The sequence below is a fragment of the Haemaphysalis longicornis genome, unplaced genomic scaffold, assembly GCF_048455015.1.
Source record: "Haemaphysalis longicornis isolate Haplotype H1 unplaced genomic scaffold, Haemaphysalis longicornis Haplotype H1 scaffold_7, whole genome shotgun sequence".
Lineage (NCBI taxonomy): Eukaryota > Metazoa > Arthropoda > Arachnida > Ixodida > Ixodidae > Haemaphysalis > Haemaphysalis longicornis.
The window spans coordinates 24,118,639-24,144,651 of NW_027526422.1; the positions used below are offsets into that span (position 1 = coordinate 24,118,639).

Here is a 26,013-nt window from a genome sequence, read left to right on the forward strand (position 1 = left end):
ACTCCATTCAAAATATTAACAAAGGACGTGTTTCGGTTCAACGCAGCACCACATGTTTCATGCCAGGACCTGCTGTACAGTGTTGCAATTGGCTTGCATGAAACCCAATCGGCTGATGGCGTTTTAGGGTAGATACTAACCTACCTCCTGTGTAGCGCTATCCACTTTTAGATACCCCCTCCCCAAGCTACTTCTGTGGCGAATTGTTGGTGGAAACTAATGTTTATTGGGTTTCGAAGAGATGGACCCTAGCTTTGAAGTTTCAGATGCCTGGAATGCGGGTGCCATCGACAGCCCTTTGGGCATGCCGAAACTGGCCAGGCGGCTCATACTGCACGTCCGGAAGCGGCCTATTCTAATTAGGCGCTGCTGTTTACCTTTCCCGGCGCGCGCTCCGATTTTCGGTGCGATTGTGTGCATCCCAGAACGATTGTTTGTACCTCACGCGTTCCATGATATATGGAGAATGGAACGCGTGATATACAGGGTTTCAACTTAATAAGTGAAGCCGGGTGGAATGGGGGGAAGCGTACCTTTCCGGAGCGCGCGTAAATGCCGTTCGTGCTCTCAAGGTATACGGGGATTCGTGTGTTCGTGCGAGGGGGCGGCGTTGTGCATGTCCCGACAGTCTATGGTGCTGCGTGGCGTCTTTGTGTATGAGGTCAAGGGCTGCATGCGCTCGGGTTCCGCAACGCTGCTCTCGGCGTCCGCTTGGTGCTTCAATTTCCGAGCGATGGCGTCAGCCACCTCGTTGCCAAGGGTTCCGCGATGTGGGCGCTTCGCATTCAGTTTCCAGTTTCCTTGAGCACAAAAACGGTCCAAGGGGCGTTCGCACCACAGAAGACCCGAAAGCGCACGTGCTCTGTTTTGAATATTATACAAAGCGGGGAGCAAAACGAAACGATAAAACAAAAAGAAATGGCGCAGCTTGCACCATAGTGGTGCAATGCTGAAGAAATGGCAGAGCTGACGGCCCCTCTCCCTTCGTCGGAGACCCGGCGGTTGCACCTCTCATGGATCTCCGAACCTGCCGCTGAAAGTTCTCCATCACTGGCAGGCCCGGGTCGTTTTGTCCGCAGCCTTTCGCATTCTATTTCAAAGTGGACCGCGTTAGCACGCGCTAAAACCCCGCGTCAACCGGCTTCGCGAACTCGGCGTCTTTGCCCCCCGCTAAAGGCGCGAAGGCACGTGAACTGGCCAGTAGAAGAGCACGCGAGGGATAACGCCACGAACGCTGAGCAGAGTGTTCTCGAAGGTCGAGCTGGCGGATGCCGGGCGCTCCTCACGAGGCACACGCTCTCATGCTTCGGAATTTTTCTTCGTATTTCTTTCTGGTAACGCTGTATGGCGGATCGAAAGGCGCAAACAGCTCTGCTATTAAAAACGAGTGCGGCCCTTCACAATGTACTCAGTGTGCGTTCTTGTTCGCTCCCCCACGTACTCCACGGGGTAAATATGGGTTACGAAGAGAGCGAGCAATTCGAAATCGGCACTTCTAAATGCGAATTCTTTTGTATCACAAGAATCACTTCCCACCGAACAAAAGTGTAGTGACATATGACCTGCTCGATCTTTCGTATAAAGCAAACCTGCGTGTTGCCTTCGCGAAGTCGTTAAAAAAAACAGGCAGCAAACCAATTAGTGGCAGAGATAGCGCGTACCAGGGAGCCCATTTTTCATTTCGAGACTGCGCCAAGGCTTCCGACGGTGTCGCCTTGACACCCAAGCGAGAAGTGACGCCGCGGCGGACACTGCGGTTGTTTTCCTTCGGAGCCTGGAAGAAAACTCCCCCGTCGGCGCAGCGGGCTCTTGCGCCTTCGCGGGGCTCATTAATCATCCCCGACTCAGCACGCGTCAGGGAACCGGTTCCCATTGGACGACCGTTCTAACGCCTTCGTTGTCGACACGGCCTGCCACTTCTTAACTTTGTCTCGTCGCCTTCGGCGGGTGCTGGCGGTACACGCACAAACACGAGTGGACTAGATTCGGCGGCCCGTCATCGTCCGGCACGTCTCATCCCCCGACGCAGCTCGCTGACGATTACGTGACCCACCTTCATCTGCCCTTAAAGGGGCCATGAAGAGAAAACACAAGTTTGTTTTATTTCAAAGGACTTCCCGTTGATAATTCCCTCAACTCCACTCCAGGCCCGAAAGGCGTTTTATATACTGAAAAGTGTATGAAATAATGGGAACGTTTGAATTTCCCGCTACAAGACATCAGCAGTGACGCAATAAAGGGAACAGTGGGGCTATCCGATTTGCAGTCCCGGACTCACCGTGGACTCCCCGAAGAACATTCTGGCATTCATTTTTACATACATTGCGTGGGCAATCCTCGGACAACCCTCGGACTACCCGAGGTGAGCCCGGGACTGTAAATCGAATAGCGCCCCACTGTGGTCCTTCGATTATTAGTTTCGGACTCACCCCCAATAAGCAACCCAGAATTCGTTTTTCACACATACTAGCGATAATTCAAACTCGAAGGGACCCCAAGATTTTGTTTGAATTAACAGAAGTTTGAATTATCAGAGGTTCTCATAAATACGACTCGGGGCAACACACCAACTTGTTTTGTAATGAAACATCCAAATATTTAATAACAGGAAACTCACACACAGCACTGAAGTGATATGCACACTTCGAAAAAGATAAGGAATGGATGACCGCTTTGCCTTTGCATGAGCGTTCAAAACAAAGTTTTCGATGCCAGCAAGAGCAGTCTACTGAATTCCTATATGGAAGGAACGCTCGGATTTACCGCGGACTATTCGCTTTCGAGTGCTTTTTCAAGCGCTCTGGCCTTACTCAGCGGACGCTAGCTACCGTGTGTTGACCGCGTACAGTGCAAGCTCATGCATACTCGCACGGATACGCAAGCTCGCGCAACGCGGCATATCAGGACGCAGTGTAGGCGGAGAAATGACAAAAGGCGTCAAACAAGAGGGCAGCGCTTGGCGAGCTTTTGGTAGTTTTGTTCAGTAAGCACGGCCCGTGTACAAAGGCAGCCGACGTGGAGCCCAGCTTCCTAAGCGGCACACGCCTGCAGTTGAACGTCCGTGTGGTACACGCTTTGCAGTTAGGGGACCGCTTTTTTGTAGTGAATTTACTTCTCACAAGGGTGAAAGAGGAGACAAGTGAGAACTCTCAGCAATCGAACACATATACCGTACTTACTCGACTCTAAGCACCCCATTTTTTTCCACGATCGTGACGCCCAAAGTAAGGAGGCTGCTTAGATTCGAAAAACCTAAGTTACCCCTCCGCGCGACTTCTTTTCGCGGCCCTATCTCGACGAGACGGGCGCAAAGAATAACGTTTTATTTGGCGCACGTGCAAAAGAAAAATAGGTACAGACACTGAGCCACCGCTTACGTCTGGTACTCAGGCCGCCGCTCTCAGTATCCCTCAGCAGGTCTTCTTCTGTTACGTTGAAGTGGTTTGTAATTGAAAACTTCATAAATTACTTGACCTCAACGTCAACTCAGGTCCGCTACCACGCGTCTCAAATCCACCTTGCGACGGTTGCTTAGAAAAAGGGGGTGCTTATATTCGCATGCAAACTTTTCTTTTTCCAATTTTTCCCCCGAAAGTAGGGGAGGGTGCTTAGAATCGGGGGGTGCTTAGAATCGCAAAAATACGGTATATCAAATTATACGTCAAACAATAAAGGGGACAACAACGCGACATTTCTCTGCACCAATCTTTCTAATGGGTGACTTTAACTTCACAAATATTTTCTGGAAATCACGTCAGCGAGTATCTAGTTCACAAACCTCGAATGCCAATTAATTCCTAGATCTCTGTTATTTGCTTAATTTTTCGCAAATAGTCACCGAGCCAACTGGAATAACGAACGGTACAGCTAACACACTGGACTTAATTCTGACAACATATCCTGAAGTAGTCTCGGAGATAGCATATTTACCCGGAATAATTGAACCGCGTGGAATAGCAAAAATAATCAAATCATTGAAAGTGTCTTCTAGTTCAGGTCCAGATTTAATTTCAGCAAAATTTCTGAGAAACACTGTTGCCTGTTGTTCTGTTGCCCTATCTAAAATATTTCAGCAGTCCCTGGACACCCACGAAATACCTGCTGATTTCAAGGTCGGGAAAGTGGTCCCGATGCACAGATCCGGTAATAGACATTCTCCCAGTAATTATCACCCCCTATCACTAACAAGCATCCCATGTAAAATTCTTGAACATGTTGTCTTTTCTAGTCTCATAAATTTCTTGAATCGAACTTCTTTTTTATCTCGTCGCAACACAGCTTCCGCAAGACGTTCTCGTGCGAAACGGAATTGTTATCATTCACTCATAATCTTCACTTGATTTTGGACCGCCGCTCATGCGCAGACTGTGTAATCCTTGACTTCGCTAAAGCGTTCAATAAAGTCTCTCACAATCTACTTCTTTTAAAACTGAGTAAACTAAACCTAGATGCTAATCTTCTTTCATGGCTTGAATTATTCCTCCTATATAGGTCACAGTATGTAGTCGCCAATATTTACAAATCATCACCCAGTCCCGTTTATTCTGGCACCCCTCAAGGCTCTGTTTTAGGTCCCCTGCTATTTTTAGTTTACGTTAATAATCTACCTGACTGCGTTTCGTCTAACATCCACTTGTTCGCGGATGATTGCGTTATTTTTGGTGAAATTATTGACGACAACGATATTAAACTTTTTCAAACAGATATTAACGCAATCACGTCGTGGTGCAACACATGGAAGATGGAACTCAACACTAACAAGTGCAAAGTTTTACGGGTTTCAAGACTTAAACCTTCTGCTGTACCTTTTTATCACCTTAACAGTTCTATTCTTGAGTTCGTAACATCTTGCCGTTATTTAGGGGTGCACATATCCTCAGACCAGCTGGTCGATTCACACTGATAACATAATTAACAATGCCAACCTAACGCTAGGCTACCTCCGCCGTAACTTTTCTACTGCCCCTGTTGCCCTGAAAACACTGATGTACCAAACATTAGTCCGCTCAAAACTTGAATATGCTTCTCCAATTTGGACCCCTGCTGTGAAACTTTGACTAACTCTCTTGAACGTGTTCGAAATAATGCCGCCCCTTTCGTTTACCGTAATCAGAGTCGTACATCGAGTGTCACTTCCATTAAAAACTCACTTTGTTTACCAGAACTAGCAACTCGTTGCCGGTATACCTCCGTCTTTGTTTCTTCCACAGATTTTTTACCATACTGCGGTTCTCCGCACATCCTTCATTCCTTCACCATCCTATGTCTCGTCACGCATTGATCATCAACATAAGGTAGGATTGTCACACTAAGTCACATTGTCACACTAAGACATGCTCGCAGTCATTTATACCCACATCGCAGGACTGGAACCACCTTCCCGGGCCAACATCTGCCATGGCAGAGCCTTTACAATTCCGAAGGAACTTAGTTGACACCGTTTTTGCCGGCAGTATGTAATAATGTAGATCATCACTCATGCTGCTTTTGTTGTATCTTTTCTATAAGTTACCCACTCCCCTGTGTAAAGCCTCTGGCCTTGAGGGTAAAATAAATGAAATGAAATGAAATGAAATGAAATGAAATGAAATGAAATAATACAGTAGACGCACGTTACGGTTAACTCGGTTAAGACGAACAACAGTTTTGCTTCCTTGTGACACGCATAATGTGAAAAGTGTCCGCTTACGACGAATTTCTCATAATGCGAAGAAATGTTCATGGCCTCTTCGAATTCTTCTTGACGGGGGATTACTGTAATAACAGGCCATGATCGGTGCGGTAGCAGAAAATAGAGTAGAAACAACGAAAGAAGAAAGTTACCTGTGGGCCCATGGGGCATACTTGGTTTGAAACAGACATTTAGACATTATTTAAGCCCCCCCCCCCCCCTCCCTGCCTCTTTTTTTTCGTTCGTATGAGCACGTAATGTGAGGTATCGATTCCTAAGACAGTGAACGCATTCCTGCTCGAGGTTTACGCCACAACCAAAGATGCCATTTCATTCATAAGTGCTTATGTGGTGCCACATGACGAATAACACGGCGGAGGCGCTAAAAGAAAGTTCGAGCTCCAATTAAAAAAAAAATCAAGACAGCTAGAGTGTGCTCGATACATACAACAGAAAAACGCCAAATCGCCGTTTTTTGATGGGACGTCCTCGCCGGTCTAAATTTATTTGAATCGTTTACTGCCACCGTGCTTAGCGGTCGTAGACCACATGCAGCTGCGACCCTGGCCGGGCTTAATAATTGTAAACGAGTACGTTTAGGTGCGCACTCATGATCTGGCATCCACCCACAAATAAACTATTGAATAATAAATTATCGAATGGGTTGTTTTGCAATTACAATACCTTTTGGGGTATGGTAAAATAGATCGTTCTAAATCACCACCTGCCGAAAAAAAAGCTGTGAGTAAAATACTGTACATACTAATGACAGAATGTAAATGTTAAAAATACCCGCCGCGGTGGCTAAGGCGTTTTGCTGCTGAACCAAAGGATGCGGGCTCGATCCCAGCAACGGTGGCCGCTTTTCAGACGGAGGAGAAAAGCAAAAACGCCTGGTTGTCGAGATTTTAGCGAACGGTAAAGATACCTGGGCAGTATAAAAGGCAATGCGGTGCCCTCCACTCCCCGCCTCACACCCCAGGTTTATGTATGCGGCGGGTTAACCTTCTCCCCCTACACAAAAAATAGGGTTCAAGATCAGAACCAGTGAGCCCTTGTGCGCGTGCGCGTAGCCGGGTTACACTGCTTATATATATATATATATATATATATATATATATATATATATATATATATATATATATATATATATATATATATATATATATATATATATATGAACCAAATACGACATGCATCTGAATAGATGCACAATTAAGCGTTTTAAGTCAGTGCTAAGGACTATGAGCACAGTGTGTGCGTGGTGAGACGATGATGATGGCGCCGACGAGGACACATACGGCGATTGCAGTTATATACCTGGAAATGAACCCGGCGTTTGCTTTTTTTTTTTCCTTGCGGATGCAAGATCACGGACTTTATAAAAATTCAACTTTATAAAAATCCAACTTCGTAAGCTTAGGAAGTTTAAGTTTATAAAAGTCGTCGGCCTCTCGCCTTGACCGTTCCGAGAGAGCGCGAAATACGTACGTCTAGTCGAGCCAGATAAACAACGAAGGCTTATACGGGGCAGTGTGCTTTAGATAAGCTCAGATGACCTTTTTATGCATCCGGAGGACGTCTTACAGCCGCCGCGGAAGCATGCTGTGTAATAAAGATATGCGTCGACAGGCTTCATCCGACACTCGCTTGTGGCAGATATGCCGAAAGATCTTCTTTTCTATCCTTTCTTAAATTCTTTCTTTCTTAAACGGTCGCCATACACAGGTCTTTTCTTCGTGCTACTACAGCATGTACCTTTTCAGTGTTAGCGTTAGTGCTTTCATCATCATCATCATCATCATCATCATCATCATCATCATCATCATCATCATCAGCCTATCTACGCCCACTGCAGGGTAAAGGCCTCTCCCATTATTCTCCAATTGCCCCGGTCCTGTGCTAACTGCGACCAAATTATCCCCGCAAACTTCTTGAACTTTGTACTTTATTGGTACTTTACGTATCCCTAAAGCATTGTGATTACAGTCCCCCAAAATGGACTGCTGGCATCTGCACTACTTTCCATAGTTCCCCAACTCATCCGCCTCCCTGGTTGGATACATTCCGGCTTCACAAAATGGCACTATACTTGGGTACAACTTAAGAACGGCAACGCGTTCCGTTGCCGCTGTGCCTAATCACCGCAGCCGGACGTTACTCCGCGCAGCGCAAGTAGTGGGTTACTGGGATTATTTTGGACATATCACGAGACGTTTTCGTGATTTTTTGGACTTAATATGCTTAAAAACTATACTGCAGCGACGACAAACAAACTACGTGAGAAAAGGCAGACGATATAACGCATTCATAGCAATCTCCTTTCAAATTGCGGGCGCCCTTTGCCATCCGGGTCCGTCGCTTAGGCGCGGAGTGATACCGTACGTGAGCTATTGCCGTTCTTAACTTGTACCCGGACACATCCGGCTTCGCCGCGCCTGCCATGAGTTCACACAAACTGAGCATGATCAACACATGGCTGCGGAGAATGACGTGCCCTAGATCGAAAGTATACGTTGGCACTTTGGTTTCGCTGGGCATTCACAGTCATGCGAAAAATAACAAGAAAGTTCACGTTTAGAAATATTTTCTGAATTCATTACCCGCCTTGCTAAGCCGTAAAGGGGCGATGAAGACAAAATAAATCTTTGTTCAATTTGAAAGAACTAGCTATTGGCAGCTAACACATCTACATTACGGCCACTAAAGACGTTTTTCAACAGAAAAAAAGCGCAATAAATGATGACAACCTTTCAAATTTCCCGCTACAGGAACGCGATTCAACTAGGCGGGACGTAATACAGCCCAGCACTAAAAGCATAGTTATCAATGCGCAACTGCGCGTTTGTATTCAAGTGATACGGTCAAATGAAACTAGAGACACTCGCATGTTTCATAGCTTTGAACGGCGGTCGCCAATTGCACAAGCAAGATTTCGTGACGCCATAGAGACGTTGCCGGAAAGTGGCTAGATGGTTGCCATTGCTGCATCTGTTTTTCCTGATATCTCGACTACTTGTTCGAAGTTGGCGATAAAATTGGTATCACTGTTACCGGGATAAACTACCGTCACTAGATAAGGTATAAGAGTACCGTCACTGAGGCACGCAAGTCAGCAACGGCGGCCATTTTGGCGTTTATCAGTGGGGCTCTTCGATTTGCAGTCTCGGACTCACCGCGGACTCCCCGAGAAGCAGTCCGGCATTCGATTTTCCCATGTATCCCTATGGCTCTGGGGAATCCTCGGACTACCCGCGGACTATCCGCGGTGAGTCCGAGACTGTAAATCGAAGAGCCCCAGTGTTGCGAGATTGCCGCTTCTACGGCCTCGCCGCTAACTTCTACAGGGTCGTTTGTTAACGACGCTGCCGAAGATGCAGAAAAACAGCATCTTCGGACACACTTTTGCTGCTGAAATGCTGCTACACGCATTATCTTTGATTCGAGTTCGGAACGACGTCAGTCGCGCGCAGCCGCAGAGCCGGGAGGTCTGCCAGAGTTGACCGACTAAAACGTGTCAACAACAAAATGGCGGCGCCCACGAACAGTTGCAGTGTAAGCAAATGATGCGAACTGACCAATGATCACGGCGGAAGCACGGAACAATAGGAGAAAAGAGTGCCGATACTCTGAAAGTAACACTACGATAAAACAGTCTTTTTAATAAAACAAACTGGTGTTTTTTGTTCATGGTCCCTTTAAACTTTCTTTCGGGTCGTGCTTTCCGATAAGGAACATTATGCTCCCCGAGAGGCTAGTATGATGTCTCGGGAAGTCACTACTTCCTACCAAACATCCAGTCGCTCCGTACGCCCGAAGGTAGCACATGCTACAAGCAAAATCTAGAAAGCTAGAGGCAATCAAAAGCTAAAAATGGTGCAAAGACGAGCAGTGCGTATTATTTTCAATAAGTACAGGTCTACTGATTCCCCATTTTTATTGAGGGCGCAACATAAAACGTCAACATTAGAGCAACGACGCAAACTAGCTGGGTTAAAATTTTTATTTTCGCTTTTTGATGCGCACCTTCAGCTCAGCGCACACACTTACGTTAAACCGTCCTTGCCTTGAGCTTCCAGACATCGGCACTCACAAAATTTTCTTGCAGATCCCGCACAAATCTATTGAAATACTATTTCTTTCCCCGGACAATTGCATTACCGAGTTCGGTTGTTCTGTTCGAACTGTAGCAGATTTTTCAGCAAAGGTGTTTGTGACAGAGGTTTGCCCAGTGATTGTTAGCGTTCTTCCGTTTCCCCTCTAGCTCTTGAACGATTCAAGTTTTTTTCCTGTTTGGACGTTTGGGTATGTGGTTGAGCCTTGAAGTTTCTCTTGATGTGGAAACGTTCAGTGTGGTCTTTCGAATGTGACTTTTTCGGCTTTGAATGGGTTTTCGTTGTACAACAGTTTTTGTATATATAAGTGCTCTCCCTGTTACTTATATTTTCTTGTGTGACCAAAGCATGGTAATTGGTAAGTATTTATCGCTGCTGCATTTTGTGTACTGTACCCTTCCATTCTTCCCCCCGGCTTGGTCCTTACAGGACTGCAATACGTACTAAATAAATAAAATACAAAATGCAAGCAACACCGCTCTCCCACCGTATCATCTACGTCTGCGGGCGCACCTGCAAATCATGATCATGATCATCATCGTCGTTGTCGAGGCTTTCGTCATTCAGTGGGCACAAATAGGCTGTTGATGATGATAGCCATCATAATCACAACAATCGCCATCGTTTTTATCGTCACCACCACCATAGAGTTTATGACCACCACCACCACCACATCATTACCATCATCATAGTCGTCGTCGTCGTCGTCGTCGTCGTCACCCCAACCGTCATCCTCACCAGCCTCTTTTACGACTACCACTGCAGAAGGAAGGCCTCTCCCACTGACTTCGAACTGCTCATATCCTGCGCTGTACGAATATCCATTTTTGCCACCACAAAATGGATTCTCAATCTAGTGAGATGAGTGGATTGCCTTACCACGTACTCGTTAATTGTGCGCGCGCACACGTTATCATCTAAACGCCTCGAGCGGCGCCGGGGCCCCGTGCGTATCTAGGCGCCAATTAGATCGCGTCTGGCCTGGGAAAAAGTGCAAGCTGTTCGCGCATTCTTCCTGCCGTCCCTACGTAGCCATGGCAGGAATGCGGTGTCGCGCTACACCGCAACGCCGCGCACGTTTGCAGGAATCCCATTGTGAATCGAAAAGCGCGACACGTATTCTGCAGAGTATACACCTTCGAAATAAAAGCACCCTCGGCGTCGGATTGCTGGAACGTTGTACGCGTGAAAAGAAAGCGCAAACAAGGTGGCAGCCCAAGTTCCCTGCTCAAGCCTGCAGTGTATTCCAACAGCACGCTTCCGATTTTCGCATATCAGACAATGAAAGATTGAAACATACTGCGTATACAGCGTTTGGTAGTGTTCCTTTTAGCATACGAGGGTTGTTTTATCAACGTGGTAAAAAAATACGCATTAAACTCCTTCGTTCCAGGAAACAATACATTGTATTCCTCAACAGTCTTAGTTGAGGGCTACGCACTTGGTTCACAGAGCTTCCATTCGCAAGACATTTTAATTGCAGCGCCTTAGCTTCGCAGAAAAATAAAAGTCTGAAAAGTATATTTCGGCATTACTTTTGTATAAGTGGCAATTAATTCAAGGAAGATAGTACCCTCATGTTCTACAGGGCGACAAGTTACAAACGTTGGTGGCGCGCGAAGATTATCGGCGTTAAAACGTTTCTGAACTTCAAATTTTACCGCGTTTGTTTTTGAACGAGACACAAAACCGATGGAGTGCAACAGCCAGCCACCATAAGACGCCGTCAAGTCGTTTGAAACACCGACACGTCAGTTGGACATGGACCTTGCGAACGAAAGAAGGAATCCTGAAAGCGTGGGACGTTGTTTGCTTAAAGACCTCGGATAAAGGCTCTGAAGTGGCGGAAATCTGAAAACATCCATACAGCAGGAGATAACTTGAAACAGAGACGTCCAGACGAGCTTAGGGGAGCAAGGCACGGGCGAGGGATGACGTCTATACTTGAGCTTGTGAAAATAATAACTGCTATTTTCCCCCTGCTAATACGTGGCTTTTACCTCAGCTCGCAAAAAACTTCGTCGGGCCAGTCATTACCGGAGCCAACATGGCAATTAGCCATACTGGGGCTTCTATAAAGCGCAGAAAACTTGCTAAATGCGCAGTCACAGTATTTATTGACAGTCCCTTATCCAGTAAATAAAAAAAATTGAGCCGGAAATTTTACTTCACGGTCATTCAGGCAGAAATTTACCTGATCGTAATCAATGCAGTCTTTCATTTTTTTTTCTAGAGCGGACCCTTTATCGCGAGAGGGTAATGAATATACACTAACCAGTGGTCTATAAAGCTGGTGTGATAACCTGGACCGACTTTTGTCATAATATTTCTTGCGGACATGTCTCGTCACGGAACCTGCGAATTACTAAGAAGTTCAACATGTTCTATAGTATCAATTCTAGTGATTCGTGACCTCACGAAACTTGCGCAAACCGCACAAACTTAAATGGTGATATTTCTTCGATAATTTCCTCCCCCGTGTCCCTTGCCTTCCCCACCTGGGCATTAATGCCCCCTCAGACAATAAAGCTATTCTCTCTCTCTCTCTCTCTCTCTCTCTCTCTCTCTCTCTCTCTCTCTCTCTCTTCTCTCTCTCTCTCTCTCTCTCTCTCTCTCTCTCTCTCTCTCTCTCTCTCTCTCTCTCTCTCTCTCTCTCTCTCTCTCTCTCTCTGTGTGTGCTCGTCCTCCTGCTCTGTCTTGGGAGAGGGCCAAAAAAGACGCAGGCGGTGAGACGCAAACGGGACAAGGCCGCTTACGTCTCCTTTTTTTGCGCATGTTTCAAGAATGATTTACTAACACGCCAAAGGTTATACCTCCTGCTCCTGTTCAGGCAGCTGCTTCATAACAGTTGTCTTAGTCTGATGGGCGGACAAAGCGAGGCGCCACAGTAGCCAACGTTTTATATACAAGTAACAATGCCACGACCAAGGCTACCAAACCGGGAAGTCAAAATTATTCGCCTAGATTTCCAATCTATTCGTATCCATTTCACACTTTTTCTAAAATAATAGTAATTTAGGAAGCATTCGATTCTTTGTTGCCACTTTTATATGTTCTAGTACGTAACGTGTAGCTTCACTAGCGCATGTTTTAAACTTGAATTACCAGAACCAAAATACTCGTCAAAGCTATCTCTCGGACATATTTCAAACTTATGGCGCTGTAGCCTGGAATAGACACAGCTGAGAGGTACATGCTGACAAGAAAAACGATCTCTCGCTCGTGCTCTTTCGAGTTTGGAAACTACACGCACATCAAATTTTAGCACGGATTAAAGAACTCGCATCTAACCATTTCCCGTAAGTTGTATGAAATCTCGAACCCTGTCCCAGTAACCTCAGGCGTCCCTCAAGGGTTCGTCCTTGGTCCACTTCATTTTCTTATTTATGGTAGTGACCTACACATGAGTTTTTGGGTTGTCAAACGTACGCATTTTTGCAGACGACTGCGTTACTTATCGTGAAATAGCCAGTGTTCCAGAATACACGAATGCTTCGAAGGAAAACAACGGGAAGACAGGACAAAGAAAAGGACACACACCACACAAGTGCTTGTGTAGCATAAATTTTTTCTGAAATTTACCGCCCACATTTAAAACATGATGCGGTGAAGATGCAACTAGTAATTGTGGTACTTTACCAGCGATTGCGTGCAATTTAGAATACCGGGGGAACTGAAAACCTAAAACTCCCTGAAGCACGACAGCTTCGTCTTATTCCTTGCCAACTCGCTGTCATGAAGTATCGCGTATGCGACTGCACTTGTAAATGATTAGAGCATTTCCTGGATAAGGACTATTTACGCAGATGACTGCTTAAATGAATTGACAGCTCTTCGCACTCGAAGCACTTTGCCAAGAACAAAAAGCTGAGATAAGGAGTTTCGCTCGTGCATGTCGAGATACCCAGGATAACGCCAACGAGTAACGTTAGGAACTTTACGACAAGAAGAAATGTTGACGACAGCTGATATTGAAACATTTAAGTTGAGCGCGAATGTCCAGTATGGTCCTGGACGCCTTAGGAATGCGCTGCTCTTTTACGAAGCTGTTAGCCTCTCGCTGGTCGGAAAATTTCGTGACGTAAACAAATAAACCGAGCAGGACGCAGCAGTTCTCGCCCAAGATGCTGAGCGCATGCGCCAAGCTAAACAGGACCCAGCATTTTCGCCAGAGAAGCCCAGCGCGATCTTTCTTTGCAATCAGGCATTTACAGCATAAAGTTAAGTATTCGTTAAAAAACACAAACCAAGCATCGAAACCACACGATATATGCGAGCCTCCGTCCATGTCGCAGTTGCAATGGATGTTAGAAGCCTGCCAGTGCGCTTTCCTTTTTTTTATAACCATGCCTCTGGCATCAGATGCTGTTTACATTAGATGGGGCTTCCGTCAACAGGTGATCTATATATACAGTTAGAGCTGTGCGAGGTTAAAGCGCCTGTGAACAATGGTACCCCTATACGTTCCCGGTAAAAACTAAGTTTGCAGCTGCTCACGAAAAGGGTGGTTGACGTCATTCGAGGGCGAGCGCATGCGTCAGGCTCGGCCGCCACAGAAGCCGATCGCAAGTGACAAGCCCGCCTAGACGACCAGGAACATTTCATACCTTCCCACATTAGCATCTGTAGTGGTTTACAAAAGCGTCGCTGGACATCCACTTTCGTAGGACGAGATGGCGGCCATTTTTTTATCTACATTCCATAGGACATAGAATATTCTACTTAATCGAGGTCGACAATGAGCGCACCATCTACGAAGACTTAACAGTCAAAATCCCCCCCCCCCCCCTCCCCCTTCCCAAACTTATACCGCTAAGTCTACGGCCTACCTACCTCCAATAAAGGTGCTACTACTACTGCTAGTAGTGCTTTTTCTAGCCGACACACGAGACGCAAAACACGTTCACATAAAACCAACTTGTCATTGTGAACCCTGCGAATGCCTGGGGCTGAAAAAACAACAGGTGGACGTACACGCAACGTATGATGTTTTGCTGGTTATGCGAGCCTCCGTGCCTGTCGCAGTTGCAATGGATGTCAGAAGCCTGCCAGTGCGCTTCCCTTTTTATTTATAATCATGCCTCTGGCACCACATGCTGTTTACAATAGATGGGGCTTCGCTTCCGTCAACAGGCTGATCTATACAGGGTGTCCCAGCTATCATGCACCAAGATTTAAAAAAAGAGTAAAGGCGTAACTCGAAAGAAACCAGGTGCATAATGTTTGCAGTACTGTGAAGAAGCGCACAGTATTTTTTTCTTTAATGCGACTTAATTAACGAATTGTAATTAATTATCTAACTCGAGAAATACTGTCCTAATCACTAAAGTGTCAATGAGGCACTTGTAGGTAACCACGAGGGGCATCTAACTGCGCTATTTTCAGCGATGAACTAATTGCGTACACATTTATTCTGACTGATAAAGGAAACCCGCGAAATATGAAAAATACAACGTGACGGCGCCTCCGCGCGCACCGTAAAGCAACGCCCTCAAACAGGCTGCCTCTGAGTTAGCCAGAATGAAATAGACAAAAGAAAGAAAGAAGAAATCGCGACCGAGTTTGTTCCTTATCTGCACACGCGTCCCGCGAATCTTGCTGCTGCTGCTCCTTCCATGCATGCTATTATCAAGGTGATGCGCTGTGTCTTCGGGCGGGTAACACACGAAGCAGTTGCTTTCAATCAGCTTTGTTTGGGGACGCTGCTTTACAATGCGCGTGTAAGCGTCGTCACGTGGTATTTTTCATATTTCGCGGGTTTCCGTTATCAGTCAGAATAAATGAGTACGCAATTAGTTCGTCGCTGTAAATAGCGCAGTTAGATGCCCCTCGTGGTTACCTACAAGTGCCTCATTGACACTTTAGTGATTAGGACAGTATTTCTCGAGTTAGATAATTAATTACAATTAATTAATTAAGTCTCATTAACGAGAAAATTACTCTCCGATTCTTCACAGTACTGCAAACATTATGCACTAGGTTTTCTTCGAGTTACGCAATTTCTCTTTTTTTAAATCCTGGTGCATGATAGCTGGGACACCCTGTATATACAGTTAGAGTTTTGCAAGGCTATAAACGGAGGGCATGGTTTTACGGCGCAGTTGTTCGCCTCTCGGTCGGGAGTTTTTCTGTATCGTCCATGCTAGAAAGCACATACAGGCGGGCCGAAACACGAATAGCAACAAAACAAAACGACGAGAAAAACAAAAAAAAAGACATTGAACGCAGAGCATCTCACGCAGAGCATCCCAACGCAGAGCATCCCAACTGAGAAAAGAAAAATAGAAAGAACAAGGGAAAAAAAATTCCCGCGCCTTCCCGCGAGGGGAACACGAGTAAATGCAGAGCATTGGGGCCTCAGTACTGATTGAAGGCAGTGTTGCTTCCATCGCTTCTTCCGTGATGCTGGAGTAGCAGACACGAGTAAACGTGGGCACGAGCGTCAACCAAGGAAGGAAGGAGCAACGCAGTGACTGAAGGCTTGAAGCACGAGCGACAGCGCGCGCAGTAGAGGGAGAGCAGTACGGGGGGGAGAGCGCGCATGCGCAAGCAGCGCGCGCCCTTCCACGCCCCACCGCGCTGCTATCACGCACCTGTTACGCCGAGACCGCGACGGAGCGAACCGGCTGACTACGACGCATGCGCGCGCCAGCTGCTGTTGAGAAAGAGGAGGGAAGGAGAGGCGCACCTGCTGCGGACGCGGAGCTGTTGACACCGTCCGACGCAGGAAGAGGCGAGGCTAAGAAATGCTCTGCATTTAAAAAATGCGCCATTTCGCCCTGCGAAAGTGGATGTCCAGCGCAGCTACTGTAAACAACTACACATGCTGACGGGGAGGGTATGAAATGTTTCTCGTTGTCTTGGCGGGCTTGGCGCTTGCGCTCAACTTCTCTGGAGGCATGCATGCTGGGTCCTGACGCATGCGCAATAGCTCTCTAATAACGTACGTCAACCCCCTCCCCTTTCTAGAGCAGCTGCACACCTAATCTTTACGAGAACAGATGGGGAGATCGAGTTTCCATTCACTGCGGTTTCGTCATGCGGTTTCGACGCTTGTTTTATGTTTTTTTTTTTCTTTAGACGAGTACTGAGCTTTATGCTGCACGCCTTATTATTTGCAGTTGTGTATTGTTGCTCTCCTTCAAATATGCCTAATATTTTCTTTTTGCCTCAACAATGTCGCCCAGTATGAAGTAGGGCACCAGATTTAGTGGTTTATAAAAGTTTTGAGATCCTAGATATCGTTGATTGTAGGGTTTAACGCGCCAACGCAACGCAGGCGATGAGGCGCGCCGTGGTAGAAGGCTCCGGATTAATTTTGACCACCTGGGGATTTTTAAAGCGCGCCGAAATCGCGTGCACACGGGCGTTTTTGCTTTCCGCCTCCATCGTAAAAGCGGCCACCACGGCCGGGAATCGAACCCGTGACTTCGTGCTCAGCAGCGCAACGCCTTATCCACTGAGCCACCACGGCGGGTGAGATCCCAGATCGCAAAGCAGACCACGTGCCCGGTACAGTTGGTGTACGCGAGGCACCACGCGCCCAGTTCGGAATGCCAAAGACAGAAAGTTCCTGTGGTAGCTGTGCCTTACGTACACCAAGTGTCCCACCACCTGAAAAAGGCTGGTGGGAAGTGTGGTATGCAGGTGGTGTTCCCGGCACCTGAGAGGCTGTCAAAGATGGTGCGTAGGGTGAAAACCCCTGCACCACGCCCAGCTGCGCCGTAAATCACACAAGTAGGATTGTGGATTGTGCGACTGGGGTGGTCTACAGGATCCCCCAGTCGTGCAAAAAGTGCTACATTGGCCAAACAGGCAGGTGCCTTAATTTAAGGCTCAGAGGGCACCATGCGGGTGTGAATACGCAGATGGGGGCTCGCCACCTGGCTGATCATGCCGGACGTGCGTGGGTAGCACTCCAGATTTCTGCCAGACACGCATCGTGTACAGGTCGTCCTCCCAAACCGACCGAGAAATTGTGGAAGCTTTCTTGATAGGAAGAGAAGGGGAAAGATGCGTCAGTGCATACACCGTCCTTGGCGCTGTCCGCAATTTTTTGGAGAGGGGAAGGTGGCTGCGCATGGGCGATAGATGAAGGCTGTTCACACGTGTGGGTTTAATTTCCGCCATGTCATATGGGCCGGCGCTCTAATGTGGCCTGTGATTTGAGCGATAGTGTTTTCACTGCGTTTTTATGATAACCCCTTCAGATATCATATACTTATTGATGCTTCCCTGTTTCTGTGGCATAAACTGAGTTGAAGTTCTAGCGTCTGTTTCGTCTCCTCTTTAGCTTTGTCCCTGTCTTAATGTTCGCTAGTACGATGAATTACTTAGTAACCAACTCGCCCAACTTAGCGCTTTAGTGGATTATTTATCTAGGATGTCCCTGATACGTTCGGGAATAGGCTGGCTATGTCGCATCCCGGGTAAATGATGAAATGATGTGTCCCTGATTCGGCAACTGCGCGGAGTGCGAGGCCTGGGGCTGACGGCGTCGGCTGCTATATGGTCTGCACGATGCAGACTTCTAGCGGATTCCGGCGTGCTTGCAATAGCCAGGCCCGTCTTGGACATTAGCCTCTTTTAAAAATCTCTGCAAGCTGCTAGCGAGTCCGTGAGCACTGTGACAGAGCAGAGGTTCGCAAAAAAAAAAAAATCCGTGTCCTTACACTCTGTCAAGAAGGACCACCAGTAAAGCTGAGCGATGTCCAAGGAGTGCACGAAACAAAACGCGTTTGTTTGTAATTTGCAATTGAGCACACTTCCTCGTTAATTAGCCGATCGACTGAAACTTGTTTGGAGTCGAGTGTTATTCCAGCGGACAAAAATCGGGCTATCCGTCGAAGCCCATGTATCGACAGCTGGCGGGACTTCCTCAATACTTACAACTTCAATGTGAACTACGTAATTGTGAAAAGTAAATGAAACTCGGGAAAAGTATACATGAAAGTTGGCGTAATGAAACAGTCGTCTTAGCGGCCAGTTTCAATTAGATTTTGTCTGCATTAGATTGACAGCATTGTCGAGAATGAAGAAACCCACGCTGCAGCTTGCGAGATGCACAACCAGGTATCCGCAGCATCCGAATCGTCAGCCGTTGAAAACATCTCGAACAACCCCCTGGCCACCGCTGGAGCCATTCTCACCCACTACAAGAACCTCCGCTACAAGAATGCTTTTACTCATCTTCTACGCACGCCCAAGCATACACCTGGCGATGCCTACAAAGAGATACCTCCTACAACAGCGCACGACTTCCCCACATTGCTCCTATGCTCTACCCTAACTCTTATAAACCATGTAACACCCCACCAGACACTTTCCACCTTGTCATCGAATGCCTGCTCTGTCCACCCCTACGTCCCCAAATGACCCCCGAACCTTCCCGTGAGCAGTGGGGAGGCCACCAGCGCCGACCGTGAAGATTAACTGGTCGACCGGGCGGTGACAGCGGCGTCCACTCGCGGCCTCATGGACATAAGAGGCTGACCACACCCCCTTCCCCTACCCCTTTGCTTTATAATAAACGTTTGCTCACCATCACTCACCCACGCTCATCATCATCGTCACAAAAAGTTGGCTTTCCTGCAGTGCGTTTCGGATGGACTACAGACGACATCAGTGAGAGGCTCAAAACTTCGCTTTTGAAACGACGCCAACAGCTTGAAAATTTGCGAGGCTGAAAGCCTCGCTTTAAGCACGACGCTGTTGGCAACAGCTTGAAAATTTCGCCAAGTTTTTAATATCGCAATAAAACGGACAATTGGGCTAGTTGGTAGCTGTTCATGAACGTGGAAGCGCTCACACAACCGGGACGAAAGTAGAAAAACAGAGACGACACGGCGCTAACTCGCAATTATTTGTTTATTGAAAAGAAACAAATATATACTTGCAACGTATCACGTGGGGCGTTCAGCTCGCCCAAGATAAAACCACAAAAGTCAATAAACAAATAATTGCGAGTTAACGCCGTGTCGTCTCGGTTTTTCTACTTACGTCCCTGTTATGTGAGCGCTTCCACATTCAAGATGAATTTTAATATCGCGTTGGGAATTTCGCCTTCTGGTGATGCCGGAATGCCATGCCGCGGCACGCCTCGATGGACGAAACGAGGGCGACGCTAGCGCGCGCCGCACACGACAGCTTGTTTTTCTTGGCCCCATCGGCGTGAGCGGCGATAGTGGGTCGCCTATCAGCGCGATGTCCTTCTTCCCAAAGCAGCGTCCCAGGAGACTCGGCACACCTGCGAGATGCCCCGACCGCCCGGGCCCGTGCGGCGTATACGATAGAGACGCTGCCTTGAAGTGTATGTAATACGCACGAAATTAAAAAGGGGGGATGGAGGCAGTTAGTTTTGCGAGGTTCCGGGGCTTCTCCTCGTAGCCTTAGCAGTGCCGAGGATCTGACACCAGGGATCTTCAACCGACAAACTCAGCTTCCGATACAAAAACACTACATTTATTTACATTACACTCGGGCATCTAAAAAAAGAGTGTTAGCTGGAGCCCAAAGACGACAGGCCGATAGCTCCGGAGCCCGGACCGCGCCTGTCCGTCTTAATCTTCCTTTAAACTTGCCGATGAGGATCGGGGGAAGGGGAAAAAGCGGTTCCTCTCCGTCGGGTTCCAGCCCGAGGCTGGTGGCCGTTCGGACATCCCCTGCGGCCGGCCTTTCTCGGAATGCGCGGCGTTTGAAAGCGCCGCGCGACACGCCTTTTCCTCTCCCGAATAACCACGCCGGTCACATAGCGGTCATTGCCTCACTTCCATGGTGCAAGCCGCAACGGGTAGTAAAATCATTGGTAAAAAAGTATTCGTTGCATTCAGTCCAGCTGGAGGCTGACTCTTGCATTTCACTAACGAGATACGCTGGCTAAATTACAGACTTACAAACCCCCAAAGCGGGGTTTGGTGGGAGTTCGCTTGTGCGGAGAAATGTGTTCTCAACCAACGGCACAGTCAGCACCACTCGAGCAGACAGGGAATGCTTGTCAAATATCGCAAGACATCGTTGTTAACCGCCCCGTTCGTTAACCGCACGCGGGTGACATGCAGCCCGCGCTGCGCAAATGGAGGAAACGCCGAGATCACCCATTGTTGGGATTGTTGTGCGCGTGCGTTTTAGAGGAAACAGAGGTGCTCGTTTATGCAAGACTTCACTTGAAAACTTGTAACTCGAAATGCACGTAAAAATACTTTCACAGAGTGGTTACAAGAGAGTGCGTGAATGAAATTTACGAATAGCACTTGCCTGTCGTCACCGAGATCCTGGCTCTCTACCTGTTTTTAATATGCTTGAAAAGAATGCATTAGCATTCACCGCACGCGAAGGGTTGAGTGGCGTCAAAAGTAAAAACGAATATAACCGCGTCTATAAGCGTCTTCACGGTGTAACCATTTAGCGAGCTCTGTGGATTAATCAAACCTCAGTTACCGTTTCACAAGCACTGTAAAAGGTAACTGAGCAACGGTAAACATAAAATACAATACAAGACACCGTAGAAATTTCTGCGCTATCGAAAAAGACACACACCGCCGTTCCTTGCCTGTCTACATCGAAGACGCATAACCGAGATGCACTCAAGGTCGAGGAAGAGAAATTAATGGTGTGCGCGCGACGATCTGCTCCTAAGAAAACTGGCGATACATTTTCCTCGGTTGAAAACACCCCGTGATTATTGCTGCTCGCTCGCAGCGTTCTATCTTGTTGCCGGTTGATGCGCCCTCGGTTTCTGTTTCTGTATGCGCCAACGACAGTGCGATGTTGGCTAATCGGCTAACTACTCTCACGCACTCACTTGCACTGCCCTCAAAATGACGCTGATGAGTTAATGCCGATAATACCGGCGATAAATATGGTGTTACCGTATTTATTCGATTATAAGGCGGTCACAATTATAAGGCAAGGGTCCAGTTTGGAAAGTAGTACAAAAAAATTGCCATAGATATATATATATATATATATATATATATATATATATATAGAGAGAGAGAGAGAGAGAGAGAGAAAGAGAGAGAGAGAGTATAAGTAAAGAGAGCATAATCACGTAACTGTACTCTGACCAAGGCAAGTCCCATTGCCGCTACGTGAGTAAGCCTTCTTTGTTATTGTTCTTGCTGTGTATGCGACTCTTTACTTATACTTTTCTGCGCACTTTGTGAGTTTTCTCTTTCTCTCTCTCTTTCAATATATATATATATATATATATATATATATATATATATATATATATATATATATATATATATATATATATATATATATATATATATATATATATATACTGAGCTTTGAATATATGGCGGGGCATGACTTTGGGACTACGGATTTTGGAAAGGGACCACGCCTTATATAGAATAAATACACAAATATGCACCCCGCAAACTTCAAGGATAATATATACCGCATCTTGGTCATCGGTAAAATGGTTCGTATGAAAGAAGTCCTCTTTTTCCTAATGAGAAGGAATTGTTGATACTTGCTGCTAAAATAAGAGGAGTAGGATTCGATGATAAAGGATGCAGTGGCTATTCCGCACAGTTATTTTAATGCCAGCGTCCCCGTTTTATTGACTAAGCAGCACTTCCCCGCAGCGAATGAAACGCCCAGTAAGAGAGTTAGTTCCAGATGAATGTAGCGGACTTCATTCTCCCGTCAAGCTACGTGTGTGTGCAGGTATATACATTCGGGTACCTTGTCAGCCGAGTTGTTGCAAAATTTTCACATTGCGGGGAATATGACTCCTCTAGGGAAAGAAAGAAATTTCAGTGCAGGCGAAAAATGCAAATACTTTTATGGCCGTTAAAAATTGAGTTTTATACTTTTGTTCGTGCATGCTCTGGGCACTGAGTATACCAAACGATTCCGCGTTTATACATCGTTTACAGATGTTTCTACAAGTCACTGCAAATGACTGCGACCTGGTAACGGACCCTGTGCATGGTCGCATTCCATCTGCATTGTATGAACCATCTTGTGCAGAGGACAGTGATCCTAAAAGTATTTGTAATAATAAAACCTGTTAAAAGTGGCTTGAAGGACCTGAAGCATCTGTACTTATTGTTGAGAGGCAGTGATCCTAGATATTGTAGTAATTATAAAGCATGTTAGAAGTGGCTTGAAAGACCTTAAACGCTAAGGTTAGCTATTATAAACACGAATTCCTGCCTACAGCATCAATCATCGCCTGCAATGCGCTAAAAGGAGCAGTTGAAGAGGGTACTTTTTCTCCAGAAATAAAGTTGAGGGTGCTTTCATGACGTTGACGCCCTTAAATTGTCTTTGAAGGGTATCCACCTCCCAGAAAGAAGAAAACGACACATCATTCTTATGACACCTGAGGACAAACCAACAAAAGAGCGAGACAAAAAAACTGACCCTGCACGACTGAATTTTGGTTTGACCAACCTTGTTGCAATCAAAGCTCTCTATATGCATGCAGGAACGCGTGTCTGTTTGAGACTTCCGAAGCCGCACTGCTGGGAATCCCATGGAGGACGTATAGAGGACATACCATAATCGCGACATATACGGCCTTGTGAGCGCGTGCCCGCCCCGTGCGGGTTGACGGGACAGTAGTGCGCGAAGTGCCACGAGACTCACCTCCGCCGTGGGCGAAGCAGAAGTAGGGGAACCTCCAGATGTTCCCCAGCCCGACGGCCTCCCTCGAGCAGCCAGCCACGAGGTCCAGGTAGTGGACCCAGCGCGACTCCTTCACTTTCTTCTTGGGCTGCACCGTGACGTTATCCTCGTCCGAAGACGTGTCGTACTCCTCGTCGATGCCAGCTTTGGAGTACTTGGGCGGCTCGGGGGGCCGCAGCTCTGGCACCGACCGCGACAGGCGCCGGGCCTTGCGCGTCGCCAGGTTGCTGCTCGGCTCCTCCCCCATCGAGAAGGAACGCAGGTGGTAGCGGGCCGCCTCTTCGAAACCCTTGCTCGACACCACGTCGGCGGGAGCCGGGGTGGGCGGCGCGATCGGCTGGAACACCAGGCGCGTCGGCGTGCCCGGCGGCTGGTCCGGGTCGCTGACCATGGTCGGAATGCCCGGTACAAGACCAGCCGACGTCGGGAACAGGATGATGGGACCCAGGCCCGCGTAGCACTCCCCGCCGGCATCGCTGCCGGCGTTCGAACAGTTGTCCGAGAACGCGTACGCCGGCTGCAGCGCGGCCCTCTGCACGTACGGAGAACCCATTGGGTCGTAGCACTCCCCGCCCGTACTGAAGCTGTCCGACCTGACGTCGTAACGGAATGCGGGAATCCTGGCCAGCAGCGGCGACGGCTGCGGGCTCGAAGAATACAGGTGACCGATGTTGTTCGGATGCATGTTTTCCCTCTGGTACGCCCTAGATGTAACGCGCAACACGGCTACACCACAGAACCCAAGTTGAACCGCGCGCGGTGGGGCATGGTCAGAGGAGAGTCGCTCGTCGTGGCTCCGGAGAAGACCGCTGCGTCCGTCGCCGCGTCCGCGAGTTGCTTCCGTCGGCCGAATTCACATAGGAGTGGCGTCGGTTTCTGACGGGACGAGAACCGCTGCGCGCGGGTGTCGTGTAACGCCGTAGCTCGGTCGCACGGTTTCTGGGCTTGGAAGACGACAAATGCCAGCCCGCACGCACTAAACACGCGCACGCGAGGCGCGCTATCCTTCTCTCCGTCACACGGTTTCTCGCTTCACGCTGGGGACCTCGCACGGCCGGAATGACAATAATCGCCGCGGCCGTCGTGCGAAGTTGCCTGCGCTGCGCGCGGGCCGCAACAGGTGTACTGTTCGCCGAGAGGCGCTGGCTTGGGGGAGCGCGATAATATGCGCAGGCACGGATGACGCCAGATCGTTGCGTCACAAGCACGCCGATAGATGGAGGCACCGGTCAGCGAGAACAAAAAAAAAAAACAGAAGCAGCACTCCGAAGCTATCTCCAGCGGCTTGCTGCGCGATGCTTCTTGCTTTTTGTGTGTGCGTGTGTGGTGGTAGTTTGCGTTTTCGAGAGCCACTCCGGCTGAGTCTCCGCCTCTCTCCGGTGCGGGGAATCCTTCCGTTTACGCCGTCGGAGGTTGTTTGTCACCGGGCTGAGTGGAGCAGCAAGTGTGGATCTCTTACAAGGCCGCGGTTGTTTACCCCGGCCGGAAACGGCTTCTCTCAGACATCGTAATGGGACGTGCAGCCGTGAGGAGGGACTCGCATTGTGCTGCGCTGTCGGTAGCCTAAGCGCTAAAATTGAGGCAGCGGTGAAGGTACGGATTTTTTTAGGAGATCACAACAGGTCCCCACAAGTTACTGCACGCTAATTCACTTTTTTCATTCATTGTCCCTGAAGAAGAAAGGGTTTGACAGCTGCGTCTTACCGGTACTCACCTACGGGGCAGAGACTTGGAGGCTCACGAAGAGGGTTCAACTTAAATTGAGGACGACTCAGCAATGGAACGCGCAATGGAACGGAAGATGATAGGTGTAACATTAAGGGACAAGAAGAGAGCGGAGTGGCCGTCAGGGAACAAACGCGTGTTAAGGATATATTCGTAGAAATTAAGAAGAAGAAATGGACGTGGGCAGGACATGTAATGCGAGGGTAACAGAGTGGATCCTTAAAGAAGGCAAGCTGGCTGGGGACGGCAGAAAGAAAGATGGGCAGATGAGATCAAGAAGTTTGCGGGGATAAATTGGTCGCAGTTAGCACAGGACCGGGATAGTTGGAGATTAATTGGAGATTAATATCTACGCCCTGCAGTGGGCGTAGATAGGCTGGCGATGAATTCACTGTTTTATGAGATAATGGGGCGTTTCAATTAATTAATTGATTGATTGATAGATTGATTAACAGTCAATCAATCAGCGTTTTAATTTCGAGCATAACAACAAATTATCTGCAAACAGTTCTTGGAACCACAGCCAATGGCTAGTTGTGAGTCCAACTTTGGAAATGCATGGTTAGTCATTTTATTAACAATCAGAGTACTAAACGTAATTTAGTAAACCCAAGTTAGATAGGCAGTGATTACAGATGCACCGTAATAAATAGTTGGCAATTGATTGATTAACCTCCGATTAATCGATTAATGCTTTAGCGGTGGCTATTTTTTTTTAATCGGTTGAAGCCACGCGAGCGAAACTAGGCAAGGGTGCCATCGTCAAATTGTGCGCAAGCATGTGGAGGATCATTTCCGTGTACAAAGAGCCAGTCTTATTTCACCATAAAAAACTATGCAAGTATACAGTATGCTCAG

At 47.7% G+C, this 26,013-nt stretch overlaps 1 protein-coding gene across 1 annotated transcript in view; it reads right to left on the reverse strand.

Annotated features, from left to right (window-relative positions):
* LOC144144789 (sodium- and chloride-dependent GABA transporter 1-like) overlaps positions 1–24,598 on the reverse strand; it is an 80,900-nt gene extending 56,302 nt beyond the window's left edge. The window contains exon 1 of the mRNA XM_077676293.1: positions 23,392–24,598. Coding sequence (XP_077532419.1) covers positions 23,392–24,115 — 724 coding nt within the window. The 5' untranslated portion in view covers positions 24,116–24,598. The remainder of the gene's footprint in view (positions 1–23,391) is intronic.
* Between the last annotated feature and the right edge of the window lie 1,415 nt (positions 24,599–26,013).